Raw genomic sequence first — 27,556 nt, forward strand, 5'->3', positions numbered from 1 at the left:
GGGAGCCCACCAGCCAGAGACCCTAGTCTGTCCCGGGGCCCAGCCCATGCGCCCTGGCGGCACGGGCCTGCGCTGTGCACGACGGGAGTTGTAGTCCTCGTCTTTTCCTGCGAGCCTGGTCGCCGAGGAGCGAGCACCCCAAGCGGCGCACAGGGTCTGTGAAGTGCGGCGCCTGCGGACGCGAGGAGCGTTTCCTGGCAACGGGGGAGCGGCAACGTCACGGCGGCGGGTTCTAAACACGGCTGTCCACCGTAGGGCTGCCGTGTGTACCTTCCAGCACCTGCCGGCTGGAGGGAGCGCTGTTCGCAGCCCTGTCTGCACGTCTCCTTCGGTCCTCATCCACCTTAACCTGCGCCGGCTCGCGAAGAGCAACCTCCCCCGCGATCTCGTCTCCGAGGCCCGGGCCAGAGGCTAGAGGTGGCCTGCCCGGCTCTCGTCCCCCGCGCCCGCGGAGCCCACTGCCCGCGGCCTCGGCGGGACGATGCTGGAGTCCATTCGCGTGACGGGTGAGTGCCGGGACGAGCTGGCCTATGGGCTGGCGGGGGCGACCAATGTCTGCCCGGCTGCTTGTGGCAGGTATGGGGCGGGTGGGGGACCCGGCGGCCCCGAGGTCACGGTAGGTGTGGGCTCCGCGCGCCGCGGGCGCTCATTCCGGTTCCCAGAACTGTGCGGGGCGCGCGGGGGCTGCTCAGGGAGAATGTGGGGGGGAAAGAGAGAAAACGGTCCCTTTTCTTTTGTCACTTATTATCAGTAAGCACATGCTGTGGAGTCTAGTGAAGTCAATTACAGTAGATCACTGGCCTTTCAAATGTACAGTCTAAATACGTAATGCTAAATTCTATTTCAAAGCATATTAGGTATGTATTATAATTAGGTATTATAATGTACTGGGATCTAGTTTTCTAGACTGTTCAGAAAAACCAGAGCCAACCAAAAGAACACATCTTTCTATCAGTATTTATACTACTTATTTATCTGTATGCTTTTTTTTCTTAAGTCAGTGAGAACGTTTTGAGTCGATACTATTAATAGGTCACTTTAGAGTACATACTATACCAAGCATAAAAAATTGGTGTTCAGACCCCAGGTCAGAAAGTTTACTTGCCTTTATTATTTAAAAAAAATAACTATGGATATTAACCATTTACAAATTATCTTACATAATATTAGAATACTTTCCTAGGCCATATTCCCGGCATTTGATTCGGTGTAACATTTCTGCAAGACAGGGTTCGTGGCAGTCCAGTATCATGACTGAGAACAACGAAGAACAACAGAGTAAAAGGAAACGGCTAATTCTAAAACTAGTGTCAAAATCAATCCAGAATTTTTTACTTCAAGGCATTGCGATACCTAATAGACCATTTTTCTGTCCATTTTAAATTGTAAAACTAAATTCCTTTCCAATGAAAATATTTATGGTCTTAGTTTTATGCTATTTTATTTCATGTTCCATGTTATGAAATATGGAGCTGATTTCTGCAATTAATGACATTGCTGTGATTTATCTCATTGTTATTTATGTTGACAGGAGCATAGACAGAGGATCTAAGATCTAAGGGACAACTTAAATTGGCATTAGATTTTTCAGAATGTGATTTGAGGCAGATGCTATTCTTCATCTTAAAATACAATGAAAATGTTGGAAGTTACTTAAAAATAGGTACCATACCTTCTTTTTGCTTTGGAGGTTTCTCAGCCTTGGCACTATTTCTAGGGGACTGTCCTGTGCATTGTAGAATGTTTAGCAGCATCCATGGCTTCTACCCACTAGATGCCAGTAGCATCATCCTCCTTACCCCTGGTTGTGACAACCAGAAGTGTCTCCAGACGTTGTCATGTGTCCCCTGGAGGGCAAAATTGTACTACATTTGAGAACCACTGCCTTACATAGTTAGATTCTGTCAAAGTAAAGGTTATTAGATAACGATTTAGAAGTAAAATCAATTAAAATAATATCCCCAAAGCATAACAATCATCAAAGAGAATATGATTATGACAGTATTAGAAACTGGGTATTCTGACCAACTAGTCAGCAGTACAAAGTAGATGTCCTGTTTTTTGATATGCAGAGTTGGAAGTTTGAAGAGAGATACTTTATAAAACGGTAGACACAGTACTCTGTCATAATTTAAGGGCAATACACGTATCAGTCTAGCTCTGCAAGTTGAATACCTTGAGATAGATCATTTGGCAATGCATTTCTATAGTTCATTAAAAATTCAAATAGCCATTTGATACAATGCAAGCCTCAAATTCACAATATCTTTAAAAATAATTGACCAGGTCATTTTTCAAAATAGTTTCTCCATTTCTTTTATATAGTACTTGATTAGTTAAAATGATCGTTCAATTACCCTATGCCCAGCATTTCATTGCCATATATGAAAGCCCAATTTAGATGGCCAGAAACTTTATGAAGAGAATATAGCTGAAAACATGCCACCCTTTTCCCTTGCTCTCCCTTCCTGCTTATATCTAAGAAGCTGTGTTCTTCTGGTTAGCAGAAGGACTTGGTTATTTGTGGTAAGAGTACTTGTGGAAATGTGTTGTTTGTTTTTGTCCCCCCCCCCCCCCAGATTAAAAAAAACTATAAATATAGAGCAAACTGGTTATGGTTATTTTTTATGTTAGGACTGAAGCAATTAAGTATGCTGAAATAATTTCCTATATAATATCTTACTTACTTTTGACTTATTAGTCATGATTGAATGTAATCTAAATATAACGTCCCGGTGGAACTGCTGATTGGAGGAGTAAATTAAAATAAGAAAGATGTGTATGCTATATATACTGTTTGAAATGAAATCAAATCAGAAAAGGTTTCTGTGCCTTCTCATAGCTTTCTAAAGAAGATAGTTTATTATACTAAAGCCATTAAAATGTTGGTTCTGAATATAGAATTAATTACTTAATGTTAAATTTACTTTGGATTTCCAAATTTAATGATTCTAAATATTTTCCCATTTATATTATTCCATGGAGCATTTCTATAGGAGCTAAATATAATAGTAAATATAATAACGACACTGATTGTTAACACACACTGCTTACTGCAGGCCAGCACTGTTCTCAGCACTTAACATATATTAACTTTTTTGTTCCTCGCACCAATACTGTGACGTGTAGTTTATTATCCCATTTTACAGATAAGGAAACAACAGCACCAAGAAGTTCAGTAACTTGACCAAGATCACAGCTACTGATAAATAGCCACGATTTGAATTGGAGAGGCTCCATTCCCAAGCCCATGTTCTCAACTACTAGGTAGTTACAACACTGTTACAATGACTATATGCTGATTCAAGCCACAAAATTCAACATGAAGGTCTCATTTAACATCAGCAGTACATTACCTGATTGTTTACTCAAAGTGTTGTTTTTTAAAGTTTTTTTTTAGTCACAGGCAAGTCTGTAAATTTTTGCCTGGAAAGATCATATTTTACTTGGCTATAAAATTATTGTTTTCAAAATGGAAAAGAAGATACGTAGCTCATTCATTGAGTAGCAAAATGCTGTCAGAAGCCATATAAGATTATGTTAATTTATGATTTCCTACCGCCCATATTTTGTATGTGATATAAGAAATGATTAATGAGTCATCTGGAAATGAAGCTCCTTTGTAACAAAAGTGAATATTGAGAAACACTAGAGATGAAAGTCTTCTTAAGACCAGCATTTGGCCTTACAGGATGAATACACTTAGGCAAATAGCTACGGTTTGTCCTACAGCAGAAGCCAGCCCCTGCCATTAAAACTTGGCGTCCTCATCACTAATTGTTTCTTTTCTTTCCTCTTCTCTTCTCTTCTCTTCTCTTCTCTTCTCTTCTCTTCTCTTCTCTTCTCTTCTCTTCTCTTCTCTTCTCTTTTCATGCCATCCTGGTATGATTTTTTTTTCCCCCTCAACCTTCGGGCATTCAAATCCTGTATCCCTTTTCTCCTCTCAGATATTCTCTTCCCTGGGCTACTGCTTTGGCCATCTTGTCATAAGCAGGGCAGTGAGTGAGCAAAAACAAACAGACGTCTGCCATCATGGACCTTATAATTTCAGTGTTGGGGAAGGCCATCGTTCAAACAAATGTAAAACTGCAACTATGACAAGTGCTTGAAAGAACCTTCCAGAGAAGATTTCCTGAACAAGTGATATTTGAACTGAAGGATGAGTAAACATTAATCTAATAGAGAAGGGAGGGAAGGGCTGTCCAAACAGGGAACAGGGTGTAAAGAGGTGTGTCTGGAGAGTGCTGAGTGTGAGGGATTGACGAAAGGAAGCTAGAGTGGACTAATTCAGGGGGAACGTTGTGTGAGCCAGGGCCAGAGAGGCAGAGTGACCTGACCACAACTGACCTCATATGGCATGGTCGGGGGTTTTGGCTTTCATCCTAAATGGAAAGCCATGGGGAAATTTTTCCTGGCATGTTCACTGCTGTATTAGATGGTGTTTAGTGCTGTTTCTTTTACCACAGCCATCATTATAGGATACCCTGCATATTTCTAACTAAAAAAAATAATAACACAACAGTTTCCAACCAAAAACAACAGTGTCACATTATAAAGAATCATTGTTACTTACAGGGTAACACTGCGGACTCCTAACTGGGACTGTTAGGAATTTTAGGAATCCTGGAAGTACAACAGTGGTCCATTTCAAGCTCTTCTTTTTTAAAAAAATTTATAGTTGAGAAACTATATTAGGTTCTGTTGAATTTAGCGATGATATAATGAATAGCTTCTCTGTTATAATGCAGACAGTTGGGCAATAAATAATGTTTTCAAAGATACTGATTTTTTTTTATAGACCATTTGAAAAACTAAGGTATAAGTTACATTCAGTAAAGTACACAAGTCTTAAATGTGTAGCCTGCTGAACTTGTACTTATATAACCACTGCCCAGAACAGAATACAGACCATTTCTGGAAGCCGATACCCTGGTATCTCCTCCTAGGTTGTAACCCCTCCCTCAAATGTAACCGCTGTGCTGACTTCTAATACCATAAACTAATTTTGCCGTTTCTGATCTGCATATAAATGGAATTATACAGTATGTGCTCTTTCGATCAGACTTCCTATGCTCAATGTTGTCTGAGATCATCTGTGCTGTTGCTTGCAACCTCGGTTTGCTCTTTTTCATTGCAATGCACTATTCTACTGTATGAATACATCACGATTTAGTCACCCTTTCTCCTGTTGACAGAGATTATATCATTTGAGTTTCAGGTGATGATGGACTACTTGATAAAAGTGTTTATCTTAGTCGGGGATTATTTTGCTTTACTTTGCCTTTCCTTCTGTTTGCAATCTAGCAACCTATTGTCTTGCGGTATAAAATTATCCCAGCTCCTCAGATTTCATAAGTATTAGTGAATCACATAAAATCACCATCCTGTGGGTCAAAATTGGTTGAATGGTATTTTCCACCAGGCTTTGTTTCTGGTGATCGAATCTTGCTTTCAGGGACCTCATAATTACCGTGAAACCTCACCTATTCAAACTTGTGAAACACTGAGAGTTTAGTGAGCAGTGCTCCCCTCTCTCCCCATTCCTTTAGACAAGGGACACGCGGTACTGATGAGTTTAGTGATTAGGGTAATATTACAGAGAGGTGATTGAAAGAGCTGGGACTGGAAGCCAGGAATCCTGGTATCCTTTTCTCCTGTTCTAGATACAAACGAAACTTTCATTGTGTTGGTAATTTCAGTATATTCACCTACTTGTGAACATATTCAGTATCAATTTTAATGGAATATTTCCCTTGTTTCCTCAGTGTGGGTAATCAGGTTGGAGTGAATGATTTCTTTGATCAACACATTATTTTCATTTACTCCAACGTTCTAGTGAAGCAGATTGCTGATGGCTAAAAATGTCACATTATATAGTGACTTAATATGAGAAGGAATTTTTTTTTAGTTACCTTATTACTTTTCTGAGGGGAAAATGAGTTATACTTACTCCAAAGAAGCCTGTTTATGTTTAACAAAAAGTTTTAATTTTTCAGTAAAAAGGAGTTAGGAGAATAGGATATTCTTCAACGAAGCCTTCTTATTGGGCTTTTATTATTTCTTATTATTTCTTGTTATTCCCTTTACTATTTTTATACTATATAAAAGTGTTATTTTACTGTTAAAAGCCATATTTTTTAACAATAGATTTAAAATTACAAAAACTATTTTAGATTCTCTAACACTTTTAATACAACTGAAATAAAAGTAGTGTGACTGTGAGAAATTAATTTATACCATCTTGTATGAATGTTTGTAGGACCATCTGCCCTGCTTTTAGGAGCTTCATGGGATACCAACATTTGGCAGGATCGGCATTTATTAAATAAGTACGCCATTGGCACTCCCAAAACTTGACTCATCAGCAGATGGAGCTTAAAAAGGACTGAGGCTAAGCCTCTCAGGTGGATAATTCACCAGTCAACTGAAATGCTGCAATTCCTGGGGGGCAGTGGGGTTCTGTTATACACACCCTGTCAGCTCTCTCCCAGCCCCCATTCCTCCTGGCGTGTTTTGGCAGATGGTTTAGGACTTGCTTTAAGTATCCTGAAATGTATAGGTTGTTTGAGATGGGACAAAGTAATGAATTTAGAGGTCACTGATACTTTATGACAAAAGAACTCTATGAGGTCAGCTCTTTGTTCATAGAATTACGGAGTCTTAGGAACCAAAGAAAGCCTTTTTACATTGACTATTCATTTGTTTAAAAATCAACACAAAATAAATGTCATTCCTACCAAAATTAGGAATTCGCCAGAGTGGTTTTATTCATTGATTTTGATGTAACTTTCCCCCTTTTTATTATGAAGGCCAAGTGAGAAAACCTGATTACCTCCTTTTACCTCGCTGGCTGTGCCTAGTCCTTACCTGACTTTTCTAGGTTTGTGATACCCTTCTTCTTATCTCAGTTCTCCTGCTCTTTCCCTTTTAGTGTCCATTTCAAATCTTCCTTTCGCTCTCACCTCTTGTCTCCTAAGCTTGTGGTGTCTTTTTAGGGAAACTGACATTGTTTGGGGCACGTGGGCTGCAGTCTGTGTCCCGGCGTTCCTTAGCTTATTTTGCTCGGCCTGCCCAGTTTTGACTATCAGTTGGCAACACTTAGGTCTGAAACCCCTGAGAAACTGGGACCTACTAGCCTGTGATGAAAGTTTTGTCTGTTCTGTTTATTTTTGGCTGGTCTTTAACATTTATTGAATGGCCTCTTTGTGTAATCAACCTTCAGTGTGACCCGGTGCAGCCTAGCTCCTGCCTCGCAACTTGTATATGGAGTAGACATTTTATTTAGCCCCTGCAGATTCATCGTTTAAGGTTATCTTTGAGACATCGGAATTTAAATTTCACACGTTGGCCTAGAAAATGTTAAAAAAGGACTTTTAAGTATCTTACATATTTGGATTATTATCCACTTTTGACTTGGCACTGGTTCTTGACCCTACACGCTATGATGTCTGGGCTTTAAACACTTAGATTTAGAGCAGGGTTTCTCTGCCTTGGCACTGTTTCAGGATGGATATTTTGGTCATAGGAAGCTGTCGTCTGCAATGAAGGATGGTTAGCATCATCCCCGGCCTCTACCCATAAGATGCCAGTAACACACCTTCTTAGTGGTGACACCAAAATGTCTCCAGACCTTGTTAAATGTCCCTGGGGGATGAGAGGAAAGTTGCCTCTCATCTCTGGTTGAGAACCACTGGTTTAGGGTCTTCCCTATTATATTTCCCCTTGTGAGTGATCTCCTCGTAGAAATATAAAATGGGCCCAGAACTACTAATACCTGTTTACCTACAATGGTTGGAGAATGTTTAAGGTCATGCCATTCATTCATTCATTCATTCATTTCTTCAGTGTACATTTACTGAATATCTACCAGATATCATGCTAAATGTTGGAAAGAAAAAGATGAATAAAAAAACATGGTCCTGGTATCTAGCTTAGTACATAAGTTATTCACATTACCATGTCTTACTGGGGTGCCGTGTTCTGTAGAGAGGAAGGCAAGGTGCAGTGCTGTGCATGTAGCTGACTTAATACTGAATGTCTGTCGGTAACTGAATGAATGACTGTATGTAATTGAACAAGCGTGAACTCTGATCAGACACACCTGCATTCACATCACAGTTTGCTGTTTACTGCTTGCTTGTCATATAAACTTGAGAAAATTACTTAGCATGGACAGTTTTTGGTGGAATTCCAAACTCATATAAATGTGTCCATGGATAGTGGCTGCTATTATTGTTGGTGTTACTTATCACTACTTATTATAGAAAGGATCCCCAAATGTCTAACTTTGAATGAGTGAATGACAGATGTATGTAGATAGACAGTTTTTAAAACATTGAAATAAAATTAATTGTCTCTTTCTTGGCAAGGCAGGCAGCCATTCAAGTCAGCTAGCACTGACCTGGCCTCAGTAGTGGGAGCCAAAGGTGGAGGGCTACAGGCCTTGTCCATGAGACTTGGAAAAGAGAACAGCTGGTTGAAGATCATAATATGCCACATTTGCAGAAAGGGTTTGGAAAAGATTTATGAGCAGATTTGGTCAGGGCTTGGGCTGGAGTCTGGTTCAGATAAACAGGATTTAAGGCAAATGCAAACACTGTCAGTTTAGAATTGAATCTGAAAGTTCTTAAGGGTCTACCTGAAATCTCCCCACCTGTTTCTCTTCATATTGCTCTCTTCCTTCTCTGAAATCTAGGTTATTGTTTATATCTTTTGGTTTTCACATTAAAACGTATTACTACCTTGTATTATTATTCCTAGGACCCCCTTGCCTTCAGAGCCAGATTAGAAGCTTGTTGAAAGCAGGAACAATGTGTTTATACAGATGTTTCTCAGAGCCATGTGTCTAATTAGTAATATTCCATCTATTTGTGTCATGAAAGGATGCAAATCAACAGTTTTAAAGCAGTGCATGAGCAACAGTATATCAAGTGATTCTTACCTATTTCAGGCAAAGCTGACCTCTCCTTAATTTGCCATTTGATATACTGATGTCTGTGTAATAGTCATTACATTTTTTTTTCATATTTGGCAAGGAAAAAAACTTGATTTTATTTAATCTTAACCTCTGGCCTAGAATTAAGAAAATCAACCAGTTAATACTGAACGGCACTACTAAAACATGCTTGAACATACACATATCATTTATTTAATCTTAAAAGTGGTTTTTGAGATCAGTAGGGCAGTGTTATCCTTGTCTTACTGATGGCGACCTTTATACAAACTGTTAGATTTCACGGTTCTATTGGCTTTGAAAGTGCCTTGGATTTTACTTTGATATTGGTTGTACTACTGAAAACTGTATCCTTTCTATGAAATCCACATTCTTTGGTAGAGCTGAGTATTCGGATTATTTATGTATATTATCTCACATCTGTATTAAACTTTGATCATCTAAATGGTATGAAGCTGTGGATTTTTATAATTTAGCATATATACACTATATATAGAAGGGACAGTGTTTAGCATGGTCAAAGTTTAGTAACCTATCCTTTTAATTCTTAAAATGTCATTTCTAAAGTTTGTTGCAAATTATAAAGTTTACAGAACCTTCAGAATACTTTTCGTATAACAAGCACTGTTTGCTTCATCCAGTATCTCTGTTATTTCTTCTCTTTTGATTTCGTTTATTAACACAGAAAAGCTTCACTGGCCTGAGCAAGAACTGGCTAAGAAGTCTATTCTAAATGCAGAAGAGTCATTGATCACTGACAGCAAAAGAAGCCTTTCACATTTACCCCCGGGAATACTGAAGGACATTTTCACAACTGGAACCAGTAGTTACAATGTCCTCCTGCAGAGCAAAGAGGAGAAAAAGCATCATTCACAAAAGCAGTCTTCCTCCCACTCCAAAAGATGTAGAAAGCCCAGCAAAGCTCCTAGCTCTTCTCGTAGCAAAGACCTTCGCAAGATGAAAAGCCCAGTGCCGGTGACGAGCAGTGGCACTTGGTACTGCCTAGAGAGGCAGCCTGCTGTCTTTGTCACTGGTTCAGTGTCAAATCCTGTGAAGTTTACACATGATATCTCTGTTACAGGGAACAGCATAGCACTGCCACCCAAACCCAAATCCAAGGTCAAGCGACGCCATTTCTCCACTCTTCCAAAGCCAAAGCTACAGCCACAGCCTCAGCTGTCTAGAAGTTTTGAAAAAGGAGATGACTTTTCTGGAAAGAGATTTTGTATACTGACTGCTATAAAGCCCACCAACTTGGAGAAAGAAAAACTGAGATTCTTCAAGTCTGACTATACCTACAATCCTCAGTTTGAATACGCCAATCCTTCTCTGCCAGGGGTGCTAGCCAGGCACAGCAACGCATCTGACCGATTTCTTAAGCAGGTAAAATGCTGCTTCGATCGTGGCATTTCATTTTTATGTGCTAAAACATGTATAAGATTTTATAAAAAGAAAAAAAAAAAAGACTTGAAAACTATGCCAATTATTTATATGTTATAGTTAACTCCTACCCAGGATATTTATCTACGTGACCTGGAATCTCCAGGTAAGTGGCATAGCCTTTATGTAACCTACTTTGCACTAATCAAAATCTATACAGAATCTATTGTATGGACTTTGTGGCAGAAAGACATCATATTAGGAGAAAGGCTTCAGATTCCGGTTCCAAGCTTTCATTTGGGAGTTACAAACTTATGGCCCATTCGCCAGCCCACAGACACGTGTAATCCACACTGTTTTCTATTTGATTCCAAACACCTTGGATGGAGTGTGCAGTCTCTCGTCCTTGTTGTATTAGACTCCCACAGGCGTCTCGGGGACCTAGGCTTGCTACTTGCTCATGAACTTTTTAGAACTTTGCAAAAATTGTTAATCATCGTCAAATATTTAGCCACTCATTTAAAGAAGAAAATAATGGAATGTTCAAAATCATTTCCTGGTTAGCAAATCATGATGTGAATGACAGGAGTCACACTTCTCAGATTCCAATTTAGACACAGCACACAGTTTTGTGTGTTGCAGGGCTTAATAAACTTGAAAATCCACTTAAGTATATGGGGAGAAGTGGGCTGATGTTTACCTGCAGGGCATAATGTTGAGATCATAAAGGCAGACCACATTTGGTTCAATTAACTTTGTACAGGCTTTGATCAGGTTCAGCTTGGCTTTGTCAGTGACTGAACATCTGTTGGTAGGCGGGGTCACACGGCATGGTGCCACTTGCCTGTGGTGTGTGCCCTATTTCAGCATTTTTGCTACAATACAATTCTTTGGATTTGTGGCCAGCAGATTTTGTTATTGTAAATGACATGGAATCTGACCAATCTTTAGAAGCCGTTATGTGAAGCTTTAAGATTAAAATAATTTTAATATTGCTATTTATTTTCCTTCGTTAGAAGGAACCTCTTCCACTTCATCTGTTTTTTAATGGGGAATCACTTTTTATTTAAATGTGCTAAGATTGTACTAAACATTAATTTTAAAAATCAGCTATTGTTTTCATTCCTATTTTGACAGTCATTTTGTGATTTTGTGTGTGTGTCTGTGGAAATTGCAATTGATTAAAAGGGGCTTTCACTCATTTGAAATTTATGAAATTATAAAAATACTTGCTTCCCCTCCTCCCTTAGTGCTGAAAGACATGGCTGAGATTTACTCTCACCAGCCTTTAATTTGGAGTCCTACACCGAGCCCACCACTTGGGAAAGACAGCTCCCACCATTGGATGAAAACGAATGTTGTCTCATTTCCCTGGGAGCCAATTAGGAAGTATCAGCAGCCCCACCGGTTGAGAACTGACACTGCTTGGCCTGTGGCTCTACAGTCTTTATTTTAACCCAATTCCAGCTTGAGGAGATAAAACCTATACTCGGGTTGCTTGAGACTTCTAAATAGCACAGCAGACTTAACAGGCTTGTACTTCAAATGCCACCGTTAGGGAGGATGTTCTCCACAAATGGCAAAGACTATATTGTTCAAACCACTTGAATCAAGTAAAGGAGAATCACCAGAACAAGACCTCCATAAAATATGCTTAAATTCCTATTCGGCATCTCTGTGAACTATGACAGGATGCTAGGCATCCTCCCCTCCCAAGCTGTGAAGCTACAGCAGCAGCTTCAGAGCCTGTCTCAGGGTTCAGAAACGTGCTGCATCCTGGCGCCAGGATGGCCAAGTAGCTCCTCGGTCTGTAGCTCCACTCGAGGCCTTGCCAGCCGCAGTCACAGTTTCTGAGTTGCAAGGTGTCAGTGCTTCTGAGGCCGGAGATCTGTACTGTTGCTGGAGAGTGACTGCTGCCCTCTTCAGTGCACGGATTGGCAGAACGGTGCTAAACTTCCAGGCAGAGATGAGTCTACCACAGAGAAGCCCGGCAGCGTCAGGCTCTGGGCGTTCCCAGGTGGTTACCCATCAATGTCAAGAAGTTTCAGTTTTTCTGGTGCAGGCGTTAGGTTCCTCAGGAGGCCTTCAGGCACTCGAGTGGTTTGTGGCATCTGGCACGGGCTTCAGGGCTTGACTGTAACTCCAGGTGGGGCCACTGAACCCTGCTCAGCCCCTCGCTCACAGCTGTGTGGCCCTCAGCTTCCCCTACCTTGGGTATGTTTAAACTTGACAGAAATTGAAAACATCGTTTCCTGTGGCTGTGGACCTCTGAGGAGAAGGGATCTGGGATGAGAGAATGGCGAAGGCTGTGGGGGGGTCCCGTGGCAGAGGATCGTTGGTGGTACTCGAGCGGTACCCTGGCAGCCGGGCTCGTTCCACCCTCCTTCCCGGTGGCTGACCGTCCCCAGGAAACCTAGGTACCAAATCCTGTGGCCTTACACCCAGCACGTTGCTGAACAAGATTAGAAGGGAGAGATGAGAAGAGTCTTCAGGCTGGGAATGGGAGTCCTTGAACGATTTTCAGTATTTCTAACAGTCACATGGAAATGATACATTTACGTGAAAAAGCCTCTGGACAGCTTAGTGACTGGTGTCCAGCCTCTGGCTGCAATCGTAGCGCAGTGTAGAGCCGGGCTAGCTCATGCTACCTGGAAGTTCTGATTGGTAGAGCGATATTTAATAATATCGGGCAGATAAGTCAACTTTTGTTTGGCTAGATAAGATAAAGGTTGAATTATTTTCTTATTTGTTAATAAAACTGGAGCAATGGGGATCATTAGTGGTTGGTAAATGGGGAGCTTTTGTGCGAGAGAAGGAAGGCGTTGGGGTGTTGCGTAGAGACCCTGGGCCGAGGCTGCCTCCTGGCAAAGGCGTTTTAACGGAGCAGGCCTGCGACTGCTCTCCTTACAAAGCCCGCTTGCAAGAGGAACCCCAGCCTGGCATCGCTCGGGAGCTTGACTGGCAAACAGTTTCCTACCCTAAAATGAAACTTTCCCTAAATGGTAAGAGTAGCTCACTTTGCCTAACTGGTGCCAACAGTATGTTTTCTGTTGAGGACCTTTTTCTTTTGGGAGTCTGGAATTTTAGAACATGCTAGGCGCAAGGGTGCTTATGTGACCAGCCCCCAGTAAAAACCTTGGGCGCTGAGTCTGTAACAGATTTTCTTGGTAGACAACTCCTTACACGACCTTACATGTCAGTTTCTGGAGAAGTGAACAGCATGCGACGTAATGGACAAGATTTTGGGAAGTTTGCTCTGGTTTCCTCCAGACTTCACTGGATACAAGAATTTGGGAGTGGTGTAGCTAAGTTGATCTCTTGAAAGCATTTACATTTAGATTGCCACTTTCTAAATTTAGAAAAAGAAGAAAAGACTCTCTACTGTCCAAATTAAACATCACTGTGGGCTGTGTTCACTGTCAGTTTGAGATCTCTCATCGGTCACAAGATCTGGCTTCTTGTAGCTCCGTAAAGGGCCTTGTGTTGCCCAATTCCTGGGGGTGCCCTTGACAATAAGCCTGGGTCCTATATTGATACAGTGGGGTTATTATTTACCATTATTGGCACCATAATTGTCCGCTAACACTCTATTGTTGTACAGTGTTTGTATAGAAGGTCAGGTAAATTAAGTGTATGCTAAGTAAGTAGAAATTTTGCATTGAGGGTAGCTGAGGAAGCGTGAACAAAACGAAGCCGACTTGTTTTCCATATTCTTGTATTTGTTATGGGACTGTTGACACTGTCTTTTTCCCAGGACCCTTGCTGCTCTGTTACTCCATTAAAATTGCTTTACAATTTAAGGACAAAGTTATACGAACCATTGATGTGTGACAAATTACAACCAGCTTTGACCGAGCGCTTAGTATTTGCTCGTTACTCTACACCTATCATCATCTTTAGGCCATCACGTGAGGTACACTTCTAGTGGCATTACCAGTTGAGAAAACTGATCTAGAGAACTGAAGTAACCTTCCTGAGGTCACTATACATATAGTAGGTTCCAGAACCAGGAGTCTGAGGTCCACTATATATATAGTAGGTTCCAGAACCAGGAGTCTGAGGTCACTATATATATATAGTAGGTTCCAGAACCAGGAGTCTGAGGTCCACTATATATATAGTAGGTTCCAGAACCAGGAGTCTGAGGTCACTATATATATAGTAGGTTCCAGAACCAGGAGACTGAGGTCACTATATATATAGTAGGTCACAGAACAGCAGTCAACTCCAAACTCTCGACTGTCTCCCATGTAGTGGTATGGTAGCAAACTGGCTCATGTACAGCCTGATGCTTGTAGTTGATAATACTGTATTTTAATACTGACATTTGCTAAGATGTTAGAAGTTCTCACCACACACACAGATACACACACAAATGGTAACTATGCGGTGACAGATGGGTTAATTAACTTGACTAAGGTAATCACTTCACAATGTATACATATATTAAATCATCGCATTGTACACCTTAAAAAGACACATCACATTATTCAACCTAAATATATACAATTTTTATCTGTCAATCCTACTTCAGTAAAACTGGGGAAAAATAATGGCATTTTCCATTTGATTACAACACTAATGTATGCACATTGTAAAGAATATTAAAACTTCTGAAACGTAGAAATGATGTCAGCCATCACCCCTTCTAAAACATGAGTATGTCTTTGAACTTTTTAAAATTGCTTATTACCTTCCCCGTTTTCCAAAATTGAGAGAGCATACTCAGAAAAGTTTGGTGGCCTGCAGTTAAGAGGTCGCGTAAGGAAGCAGAAGTAGTTGTAACACAAAAATATTCACTGATGAAGTGATCACTGAACGTTTCATGATTTCACTCCTGTTCAGAACAAACCTCCCCAAGATTTGCTACTTTGGCATGGGGATTATTTTGAGCTAACAGCAATCACCACCCTGTGGGCTCAAGAGAAACTTCTGCCTCCCATCTCTTAACTACTAGAAGAATTAAAATTAGGAGCCTGCCCATAACAGGGTTATTTCCAGAGATAACTTTTTATGACCCATCTGTGTGGCAGAGCAAACTTCTAATTACTGAACATCTGCTCTTCTTAGCATCCTGTGCATTACCCTCCCCCCTGAATCCCCAGGACGCCTTCCCTCCCTTAGCTCAGGATGCCATCGATACCGCGTTTTACCTTTCTCTCTCTCATGGATGTGGTGTTCCTGTATGTATGTAATAAAATTTCTCTTGTTAATCTGTCTCATGTCGATTTAACTATTAGACCAGCCAAGGTGGAGTAAAATTTCATCCTCCCCTATGCTCTTAAAGCTTGAAGTTTTTGACCCACCCAACCACCGTCTCAGTCTGTATGCTGGGGGTTTTCTAATGTAAAGCCGATGGTTGGAAGTCATTTCTCGAGGTCAGTGAAGGATATTAGAAATCGTTGTGATCACTGACAAATCTGTCTTGGTTGGCCCAGTTGAAAAACTGATAAGAAATCAGTAGCGGTGACAACAGGATAGGCATGTCAAAGAAAAATGATTGAACGTGCCATAATATTAAGAGAAGCTTCTGGGGACATTGATGTAGCTCTCATGTAGTGTAGCCACCATGATGGTGCCATGTTAGTCAAGATGAAATGAAGGAAGTGATGGGTAATGTATATCTAATTATGTAGACTGTATGTATAATTTTGATGAAAAATTACACCCCCCCAAAAAAAAATCCTCACTGTTTTAATTCATTCTTTGATGGATCTAATAATTAGTTCATAGGTAAAAATGTTTCCTAAATGTTGTTAAACTGCTAAGGTAAGCTTTCTTTATGTTTATAGGGTACTTTTTCAGTATAAATTTCCAAATTTTTGTTCCCTATCATGAATATGGATGCTTATGAATAGGAATACTTAATAGCCTTCTACTAATACCATTTATTGGTGATAACAGGGAACACCCTTGTTTAGGTTCTTTTAGTTCTTAGCCTGTTTTATACCTGCTGTAATAAATAGTCATGTCCTGCTTTAACGATGTTTCAGTCAACGACAAAACGCATATAAGACGGTGAATAAGAATAACTGACTTATTACTCATCTGGAAGTAATAAGAGGTTGTTTACTTTCATTATCTCTGTTTCTTTTCCAGTCCATCAATATTATGGAGCTGACTTTACAGAAATACGGAAGTTATGAGAAATTTGAACAGGCTACTGGTGGGAGCCTGCTATCTAAGACTCGAATCTGGAGTCACGTCAGGAAGTACATGATGAAAGAAGGCTGCATGGGTGAGGTGAGCCAGGCTCACTCGAGGGGTCCACTGCTGGCCTTTAACCCTCAGTCAGTGCCACGGGGCATTTGCTACAGGTTTGGTTTTCCCACCCAATTTAGCTTATTAAGGAGTCACCCAGATTTCTCACGAAATACTGTCTCATTTTCTGTTGCACTGAATTGTGTTCACTTTCTTTCTGTTTTTCTTCTTTTCTTCCTACCATTTCTGTACAGCTTGTGCGATTGTGTGAGTTGTTCTATGAACATTGGTAAGAAGAGATGTACTCCAGCGGCCCCTCTTACCTGTAGCCAGTTCCCAGTATTCAGTCTCGAAATCAGCATCGGCCCAGCAGTGAACAGGACTCTGGCGCCTGCACCTTTGTTGCGCCGTTTTAGCCAGGGGGCTGTGTTTGACAGACAGCGTGGCCGAGGCATAGCTTCATCTTCCGTCTTCCGCAGCGCAGTCGGCTCCTTTCCTTTCATTTCAGCAAAGGTTCTTGGGTTCCCAGAGGCTCACAGCTGGAGGGGTCAAATATGTGGATGTATTTTTCCTCTTGCTCCTTAGATTGTGGTTCATCTCACGGAGGACCTGCTCTCCCGAGCGTCAATGACAGTCGTAAACGGGTGCCCGACACTGACCATCAATGTCTCTACTGCGCGTGAGCACTGGCTGGAAGGCATGCTGAGGCATGAGATAGGTAGGCCCACGCGTCTCCATCGGGTCCCATAATGGCAGAAATTAGCTCCAAAGAAATGTTCTTTTGTAAGGGCTCTTTTTTTTTTTTTTTTCTTTAGTAGCATTTGGCAAAAAGTAATGAAGTTGTTTGGTTTCACTTGAATTAAAGCTAAGATAATGTCTCATTTCAAATTAGATTTCTTTTTTCTCTTTCTTTTTTTTTTTAGGGCACTCCATAGCTGTGTGATGCTTAGAAAGTCCTTTAACCCCTGGGGATTTCAGTTACCTGACCTTAAACTGAAGGAATTGAATTAAGTGATCTCTGAGATTCTTTTAAATATCAAGTCTATGATTCTTCCCTTTAAAAAAATAAGTTGCTATAAAAGTTATATGTCTTCTAATGAGACTCATGAGCCCCCTGAAGGCAGTGTGCCCCTTTGAATTAAAAGGTTTTTAGGGTCAGGTCTTTTCCTACTTTTGATTTGTAGGTACCCATCATTGTGGGGTCTGGGGAAATAATTAAAATGAGAACGGCATTTCTTGTCTGTGTTCCTTTCTTCTCCATAGGCACACATTATTTTCGAGGTATTAACAACCTCCAGCAGCCGTGGAACAGTTGGACTGGCCGTAAAAAACATGAGCTGAAGCCAAACAATCCCACAGAGGAAGGACTGGCGAGTATTCACAGTGTCCTGTTTAGAAAAGACCCCTTTTTATGGAGGGCTGCCCTCCTCTACTACACTGTCTATCGAGCCAGCCAAATGTCTTTTTGTGAACTCTTCAGAGATATTGGAAAGTTTGTCAAGGACCCCAACACAAGATGGGATTACTGTGTACGAGCCAAGAGGGGTTGGACTGACACTTCCCAGCCAGGTGAGTGTCCCCTGACTGTAGGTTTTCTGACTTACCGGATAGTTGTCTTTTGATTCTGGTTATATCCTAAACTACCAATCAGAGAATTCACTCACCTATGGAAAAGCAACCCTTTGTTACTTGAGGTCCTTGCTGGTTTTCCCAAACCACATTTCATTAGCATTATTTTTTCCCATCTCATTTTGAAAAATTTCTAACCTACAGAAATATAGAAATAATGATTGAATGAGCACTCCCATATTCTTCCTCTAGATTTACATTGTGATCATTTTGCCATATTTTTCTTTCTCTCCAAGTTTAAAAACAGCTTTACTGAGATATAAATCACATGATATACAATTCACCCATTAAAAATGTGCATTTCACTGGTTTTTAGTGCAGCCATCCCTACTATCTAATTCTAGAATGTTTCATCACCCCAAAAAGAAACCTGTACCCATTAACAGTCATTCTCCGTTCCCTCTCCCCATGCCCCCTGCTCTAAGTAACCATTAATCTACTTTTATAAGTTTGCCTGTTTGGGACATTTTGTATAAATGGAATTAGATAGCATGCGCTCCTTTGTGGCTGGTTTCTTTCACTTAGCATAATTTTTGAAGCCTCATCCAGATTGTAGCATGCATCAGTATTTCAAGACACTTTATTGTTGAATGATATTCCATCACATGGGTGTATAGGGCAATACAAAATGCCTTTGAAAAAAGGATAGGAGTTAGGGAATGTTCATTTAAAAGTCTTTTTGTCCTTAAGATTAATTCAATGTATCAGCAGATTTTCTTCTAAAAGTGTTTAAAACTATGTATTTGGAGCTTTGAAATACCTGCCTAAGTCTCTGATAGTTATGTAACCAGCCCTGCCCACAGTAACATTTTATACCTGTGATGTATTTGTATGGATGTGTGTGCCTGAGAGCCAGGCGCAGGGAAGAGGAAAACATGTGTGCAGCACCGCTCCAGGTTGTTTCTGTCATGATTTGTTCAGCTAGGTTCTCAGTCCCTTACTCTCTCTCTCCTCCTTCTGGTACCCCTATGATGCAAATGTTGGTACACTTGATGTCCCAGACGTCTCTTAAACTATCCTTTTTTTTTTTCTTGGATTCTTCCTTGTTTTTGCTGTTCTGATTGGGTGTTTTCTGCTACCTTGTCTTCCAAATTAGTGATCCGATCCACTGCTTCATCTGTTCTGCTGGTGATTTCCTTCTAGGGCATTCTTCATTTCAGTTATTGTATCATTTCTGACTGGTTCTTTTTTATGGTTTCTATGTCTTTTTATGCTTACTCTCTCTTTGTTGAAGTTCTCACTAAGTTCCTTGAGCATCCTTATAACCATTGTTTTGAACTCTGTATCTTGTAGGTTGCTTGCTTCCATTTCGTTTAGTTGTTTTATGTTTTGGCGGAGGGGTTTCTACTGTTCTTTCCTTTGGGACATGTTTCTTTGTTTCCTCATTTTGGCTGCCTCTCTGTGTTTTTTTCTATGTATTAGGAATATCTGCTGTGTCTCCCAGTCTTGGCCAGTTGGCCTTATGTAGGTGTCCTGTGGGGCCCAGTGGTGCAGTCTCCCTGGTCACCTGCTCGGGTGCTACAGGAGTGTCCCTGGTGTGGGTTGTGTGTGCCCTCCTGTTGTAGTTGAGCCTTGATTGTTCTTGGCACATCAGTCATCCCAGTTTGTTTCAGATCAGGAGTGTGTCTGTATTTCCCTTCTCCTCTTAGATCCACCTGCCTGTATTTTAATCCTCGGCACCTGGACGCACAGAGTTTTCACATGGGCATTGACACCCACGGAGGTGCTTCGCTATTAGACTAGTCCTTTTTTTCCCTTCACATACTTAAAAAAAAAAAATGTATTGCTGAAAATTTCAAAAGTATACAAAAGAAAAATTGTGAATGTGCTGAACCCTCATTAAATATTACCCAGTCTTAGAAATTATCAACGTTTTCTAACTGTGGTTCATCTGTTCTTCCAAGTCCCTGTTCTTCTATGGTATATTAGCCAATTTCAGACATCATGTCCTTGTACCCATAAATACTTCAGTATGCGTCTCTGATAAGGACAACTTTTTCCCCACAATCTCCATGCTGTTAGAATATCGAACAAAATTGACAGTTTCTTAATATAGGACTCTCCATATGGTAGAATTTTCATCCATTTAATAGAACAAACATTTTTTTAAACTTCACAAGTTATGTCATAATGGGAGAAAGGTTTTCTTTGTAAATGGAACACATTTTTTAAAAAAATACGCTTAAATCTCACAAGCTCTTTCTACTTCATCCATTTTTTTTCCCTACTTATAAAACTCCATATTCTTTAAAATCCAGTTCTAATTGTTGTTTTCAAAGAGAGGAATAGTATCAAAATCACAGTTATTTTTAATAGGGTAAGGTGTATTAGTTTCTTTAAACACTAGGAATTTCTAAAATCCTGTGTCTCCGCAGTGGCCCCTTAACCCCCAATTGCTCTGTAACTATCCTCCCCCAGCCTCTCCACCCAGATGCCTTCATTGCATCATGGGAGTTAAGGTTATGATCAGATGGTGGGAGTGGGGGTGAGGGTGGGATAATTATTTATAAAAGTCATATATTTTAAATTACCAGTGTTTCTTTATAAATAGGAAAAATGCTATTTTAATTATGGGGAATGGGAATCTAGGGAGAAGGAATGCTTAGAGGGAAGCTACTCGTCTCCGCACTGTCCTGGTACTTCCAAAGACCTTTCATTTTATGTTACAAAGATACAGTAGTTAAATAACAATAAACAGGGCAAATTAGAATTTTTTTGTACAGGACCGATTCCTGCAGGAAAGGGAATGGGTTAGTATCTAACTACTTAGTAATTTTTTTAAACGTCAGAAAGTATAAACTATTCTGGTTCCTCCAGGGTGTTTCAGTAAAGACCAAGTGTACCTGGATGGCATACTGCAAATCCTCCGATACAGACAGACCATTGACTTTCATCTGCTGACTGCCCTGGGGAAGGTGAGTGAGACCCATGGCACAAAGTCCCCAAGCACACCAGGTCAGCATTTCCTCCTGCTCAACTTTACGATTAAATACGACTCAGGTTCCAACTGTTTTTACTTTATTGTTGGAAAAACTTTCCTTTATGTGATAATGGCAGGGAAGAAATGTGGCTGTCATAGAAGCAAATTGAAAAATTTCTTTGTGGCCAATAAAGAGATAAAGAAGGAAATAGGGAATTTAGGAATATATTGTAGTTTTTATTTTTATATACATCTTTTTCTAAAGCATTTGGAAGTATGTTGTAAATGTAACATTCCCACCCTTATTGCATCAGCATGCATTTCCCAAGAATAAGGATATTCTCTGACGTGATTTTCTCTTCTTTTTCCAGTTCCACTTACTTTACTTTTTTAAATTAAATTTATTGGGGTAATATTTATGAATAACATTATATAAATTTCAGGTATACACCTTTATACTTCATTGTGGACTAAATCTAATCTCCTTCTGTCACCACATATTTGACTTCTATTACCCTTTTTATACTCTCCCCAAACCCCCTTCCCTTCTGGTAGCCACCATTCTGTTGTCTGTATCTATGAGTTTGTTTTGTTTGTTCATTTGTTGCTTTTTGTTTTATTTCCCACATAGGAGTGAAATCATACAGTTCTTGTCCTTTTCTGTCTGACTTTTTGCATGATATTCTCAAGATCCATCCATGTTGTTGCAAATGGCTATGTTTCATCTTTTTCTATGGCTGAGTATATTCCATTGTGTGTGTATGTATCACATCTTCTTTTCCCAATCATCCATCAAAGGAAACTTAGGTCGTTTCCATGTCTTGGCTACTGTGAATAATGCTGCAATAACACAGGGGTATACAACATGGGGGTCTTTATGAATAAGTGTTTTCAAATTTTTCAGGTAGATACGCAGAAGAGGGATTGCTGGGTCATATAGTACTTCTATTCTTAATTTTTTGAGGATCCTCCATATTGTTTTCCATAGTGGCTGCACCACTTTACATTCCTACCAGCAGTGTATGAGGGTTCCCTTTTCTCCACATTCTCTCCAACACTTGTTATTCCTTGTCTTATTAATAATAGCCATTCTAACATGTGTGAGGTGGTATCTCATTTGCATTTCCCTAATACCTAGTGATGTTGATCATTCATGTATCTGTTGGCCATCTCTATACCTTCCTTAGAAAAGTGTCTATTCAGGTGCTGTGCCTATTTTTTAATCAGATTGTTTGTTTTTTGTTATTGAATTGTATGAGTTCTTTATATATTTTGGATATTAGCCCCTTATTGGAGGTATCATTTACAAATATTTTCCCATTTGGTTGGTTGCCTTTTTGTCTTGTTGATGGTTTCTTTTGCTGCGCAGAAGCTTTTTAGTCTGATGCAGTCCCATTCATTTATTTTTGCTATTACTTTCCTTGCCTTTGGAGTCAAGTTCACAAAACTCCCCCTGAGACCAAGGTCTATAAGTTTGGTGCCTATGTTTTTTTTCTTCTATGTATTTTATTATTTCAGGTCTTATATTCAAGTCTTTAATCTCTTTTAATCTATAACAGCCCCCAAACAATCTGGATTATCAGATTGTTTCCTTGTAACTAGATTCAGGTTTAACATTTTTGCCAGGAATACAACATAAGTGAGTTGTGTATTTCCCATTGCATCACATTAGAAAGCACATAATGTCATTTTGTTTCATTATTGGTGGCACTGTGTTTGCTCACCTAGGTAAGTTAGGGACTACCAGGTCTCTCCACTGTAAAGGCACCTCCACCCCCCCCCCCCCGCATTGAATTAAGTGTTACCTATGAATGTACTGTTCCTTAACAACATTGCAAGGAATGGTTTTAACATCCACTGATAATTTTTGTCCAAATCAGTTAGTTACCATGTTTCACCGAAAATAAGACCTAGCCGGACCATCAGCTCTAATGCGTCTTTTGCAGCAAAAATTAAGACCCGGTATTATATTATATTAATTATTTTACTATAATATAAGACTGGGTCTTATACTAATTTTTGCTCCAAAAGATGCATTAGAGCTGATGATCTGGCTAGGTCTTATTTTGGGGGAAACACGGTACTACACTGGTTGGTAGCAAAATAGAGAACTTTGAATTCTGTTACATTTCACTCCCTGTTTTTGTAGTATTATTATGTACTTTTTTTTTCTATTCAACCCTTCCAATGGCTGCTGCGGTGTTTTTTAAATGTCTCCATGTTTTCTAGCAAAGTAAAACGTTCTGTGCTCATCTTATACTTTTCCTACCCAAATCTGAGATTGGCTCTTTCTCCAAGGAAGCTTTGATTTCTTTTAGTAGGAAATGGTGTTTAGAAAACAAGATCTGAGCATTAGATGTGCTCATTGCTACTGGGTGCTGATGCTTCAGACCTTTTCAAGGAGCAAATCATACGTATTTCTTTTAAATTCTAAGGGCATTCTAATTTAGATCAACTCCAAGGTTCTTCCACATCCTCATTCCCATTCCATGTGTATCTCCCGCCTCTTAAAATGAGAATGTGAATGTACTTACCCCTTCTCTCCTTCAATGAACTAAGAATGGCGGAAGAGTTACTAACCACACAGTATCAGCAACAGACCCATTTTCATTATATGTAGTGGTGTAAATACTCAATAAAATAATTTTAAAAACTAAAAACATAAATGAAACTCCATGAAAAACAAACGTAATATGAACATGATTTCTTTATCTAAACTCTTCCTACTGAACCAGGAAGAATACAGATCAGAAAACAGTAGTATTTAAAGTCAGCCGTGTTTTGGAATTTAAAGTTGCAAAGATAATTTATAGAACTTAGAAAGTTCACCCCTAAATTTAATATAAATAAAAACCTGTGAAAGATTGGGTTCTTACACAGGCAAATGAAAGAGATGTGAAATTCTAAAAAATACTTACAAAAATTCAAAATAAAAGAGAATTTAACACAAAACAAATCATGATATTTCTCAAATTAAATAGAAATAGGAACCTAATATGTCCTTATGCTGAGTTTCCTAATTTAATAATATGGTACTTATATTTTAGCTATTTTCTTGATTCTTTTTTTGAGTTAGGAGATTTGTTTAGGTTTAGAGTCTCTCACACACACGTATATTAAGTATAGTGGTGTAATTTCTAGACAAATTGAATAGGTCTAAGATAGAATGTTAAATCAAATATTGACTTCTGATCTTTCTTTAGTATGGTCATGGCATGAGGAGGCAGATAAATACATTCTTATTTAACATAGTAAAGGAAAAGAAGCCACTGATTTTTGTTATAGTATTAAAATAATTTGAAAAACAGTTCACATAAAGTTTTACTTAAGACCCAAAGAAATTGCTCTTCCAAATATAACAGGTAGTTACGTTTAAAATTGACCCGTCTTCCTTTTTCAGGTTTCTTATGAAGACGTGGATCGCTTAAAAGGATTGGCAGTTACTGAAAACATGAGGGTCCCTCACTTCCTACAGGACCATGACCGATACATGGAACACTTGGAGAAGATTATGGAAGTGAATGAACTGACTGACAGGGAACTGAGAGATCTCATATATTAATTAGCATTCTTGCAAACCCGGCTAACGGGTACCTCTGTGTATATTACCAATTAGGTGCACTTAGCACCAGCAGATTTATAAAAGAATGACTGTTTACAAGAGTTTTCTGAAGAATGATCTGCAGTATTCAGCTGAATTTTTAGGTTAAGTACAAACTTTAAACGCTTTCCCTAAAATGTTTCTACAGGCTGCAAGGGCAAGTTACCTGTTTTCATCTGAGTCAGATGAAAATACCACTGCTGAGTGTTTTGAAGAATCTTGGTTAAAGTGAGCAATAACCTTCTTCCTGAGCCCCAAGACCAGCTTCACCTGGAGAGGGAATTCCAGGGCCGGTTACGGTTTATTTGATATGTATGGTAATTATTCTCCTTTGGAAATTTAGTTTTGTTATGCCCCCCAAAAACTGGCTATACCTAAGATTCCTTATTTCTCTTTCGTTAAGTAACGTTAAAGGGGGAACAATTTGAAAAGTTTTCATTAGTTCTTTATTTTACATATTATTTCACCCTACCAGTTTATAGGAACTAGAGAATTATCACATTTTCTCCAGTTATCCCTTCACCAAACTCTCATTTGCTGAAACATAATTGTACTACTTCAAAATTTTAACCAAGTTTTAGGTTAAACTTTCCCTCGCTGTCCCTTTATATAAATGGTACATAAAAGCTCCAGAGAGGTTTATCTACATAAATTAAATAGTTGGGGAAGAGAGGAGCTACTCACCGTTTTATTAAGTGGATCAACAAACGGAATGGATAGACCAATCAACTTCATGTACAAGCTGGATGGTGACTGGGTAGCACCTGTAGCAAACTTGACCAGGCTCCGGAAAATGGAATTTCTGGGCATTGATTCCCACTGATAAACTGGCTCTGTGATACTGGCTCAGTCTGAGTTTCAAAATCTTTGATTCCATCAACCCAATAATGTCACAGTTTGAATTTCAAAAATGAGAGTTCTGCTTTGCTACATTCTCCTGCTAAAAGCTTATACACCTAGCGTTATAATTTATCAGTTTTGAGATATACTTGCATATATATACTTGTGATCAAATGGTTCTTTATAAAACATATTTTGATGAGAAAGAATACTGCCATAAACACCCCATTCAGAATTGCTACTGTAATTTCTATCCAAAGCTATGTGAGAGATTCTCTTTACCTCAATTCAGGCTTAAATATGGTGCTAACACTGATAGATGTATATTGCAAAGCCTGGTCCATATTCATGCTAGGAAATGATTTTAGGAACTCTTTTGCAGGCTAGGTTATGTGATTTTTCTCATTCACAAATCTAGAAGGGCATGCCTTACAGAAGAATGTGTGGCAAACAGGATGTACCCTAACGGGTACCTGGCAGCTCTGGGAAGGCCATGCATCTTGCCCGTGACAGTAGTGGGCCAGGTCCTTTGCAGCACTGAAGGCGCCCAGACATGTGCCATGCTGCCTGCAGTGTGTCCTACACACCTGTCTGCGGGGCTGGGGACACACTGACCAGCACTGACCAGACACTAAGGAAGCTGTTCTTGACCCCTCAAGCATTATTTCGTCGTAGCGCAGTCATCCAGTTCCGGCTTTGTGTAGTGTTTTCTGCCTTCATCTTCAAACTTATCAAAGGCTATTGTAAAAACAGTGTCTTATTAACTGCAATTGAACTACAGACAGAAATGGCAATATTTATGTCCTGCGACTCACGCCCAAATGCTTGTAAATTCAAACTGTGTAGGTAATTACACTGCTGCTCTTATGTTATGGTTTAAATATAAAGAAAAATTGCAGCAGCCTTAATTTCCTATTGGTAGGATTATTTGCAGTGGTTTTAGTCCCCAAATTTTAAAATTGATAGTCTCTCTTTATCACATTTGGAAAAGGAAAATCTTTCTTGCCTTATTATTGCTTTGGTATAAAACAAAACAAAACAAAACAAAAAAACATGAGCACTATCCAGACAAAAAATGACTTTAAATCACAGTGATTCTCTTAAAATATTTTAAAAGTTAGCAATGAACCAACAATAGTTTCGTATTAGCAGAAATACTTAAAGAGTTCTGAGCTTTAAAAGTTGGGATTGAAGAGTTCTGAGCTTTAAAAGTTGGGATTGAAGAGTTAATTAATGTTTATTCTATTTCCTGAAAGAGCATTAAGGTCAGTTATTTCCCCTAAAATAAAAGTTTTAATAAACAGAAAATTGTAGCAGCAGTACTTAAGGGAATAGTTGAAGATCATATTTTAATTATAATACAATTTTCTCTAGGCTGTTGGTTAGGATTTCGTCATTTCCCCCCCATAATTCTAACATATAGTTATATCAAAGAGAAATTCTGATGAACTGTTGGTTTTCACATTAGATGGGATTCAAGGTAAAATTGTTTGCAAACATAAATCCATCGTCTTCATTTCTTTATATTTTCATCTTTATAAAAGTGTTTAAAATTTGTATGGCTGGTTTTGTAAATCTTTCGGCATTTTGTGTCTAGATGTAATAGAAATAACACTGAGGTTCTCAAGTGAAGTATGTGGATATATGTGCATGCAGACTTCTGTTCTTTGAAAACTTAATTATATTTTTATTGTGGTATTTCTGGTTCTTTGTGTGTGATAATTATTGAAAGGACCATCGATCATGTTTGTCTTCTGGTATCTTTACTTAAAGAGAAATACGACAATTGCCATACTCCACCCTTCCCCCGATTAGTTCAGCTTGTCCTCTCCTGGGGAATGAGGAGACGGGGACAGGGGAGAAGGATAATCTTGCCTGAGTTTATGCTCCCTGTGCATTGAGGAAACTTTTATGCAGAACCTATTGAGCAGAGTCTGTGCTGAATGCCAGAGAGTCTCTGAGGAGGAACACAAGAGCTGTTCACAGTCCTGTGAGAAAGAGTCACAGGCACAGAGCAGGTTACAGCACAGCC

The 27,556-nt window shown here is 39.5% G+C and overlaps 1 protein-coding gene across 2 annotated transcripts; it reads left to right on the forward strand.

Annotated features, from left to right (window-relative positions):
• Positions 1-227: 227 nt before the first annotated feature.
• MATCAP2 (microtubule associated tyrosine carboxypeptidase 2) lies at positions 228-27,222 on the forward strand. 2 transcript variants are annotated; one of them, XM_019726320.3, is made up of 7 exons: positions 239-506; positions 9,639-10,336; positions 16,433-16,576; positions 17,120-17,252; positions 17,798-18,103; positions 20,981-21,078; positions 24,484-27,222. In XM_019726320.3, exons 1-7 carry the CDS (start codon positions 482-484, stop codon positions 24,643-24,645), a joined length of 1,566 nt encoding a protein of 521 aa, XP_019581879.3. In that variant the 5' UTR covers positions 239-481; the 3' UTR covers positions 24,646-27,222. The 2 variants fall into 2 exon arrangements, with proteins under 2 accessions (XP_019581880.3, XP_019581879.3); XM_019726321.3 differs by lacking the exon at positions 20,981-21,078 and having other exon boundaries at positions 228-506; positions 24,484-26,576.
• Positions 27,223-27,556: the final 334 nt, after the last annotated feature.

The sequence above is a fragment of the Rhinolophus sinicus genome, chromosome 4 (genome assembly GCF_057876585.1).
Source record: "Rhinolophus sinicus isolate RSI-liver-muscle chromosome 4, RSI-T2T, whole genome shotgun sequence".
In the NCBI taxonomy this organism is placed as follows: domain Eukaryota; kingdom Metazoa; phylum Chordata; class Mammalia; order Chiroptera; family Rhinolophidae; genus Rhinolophus; species Rhinolophus sinicus.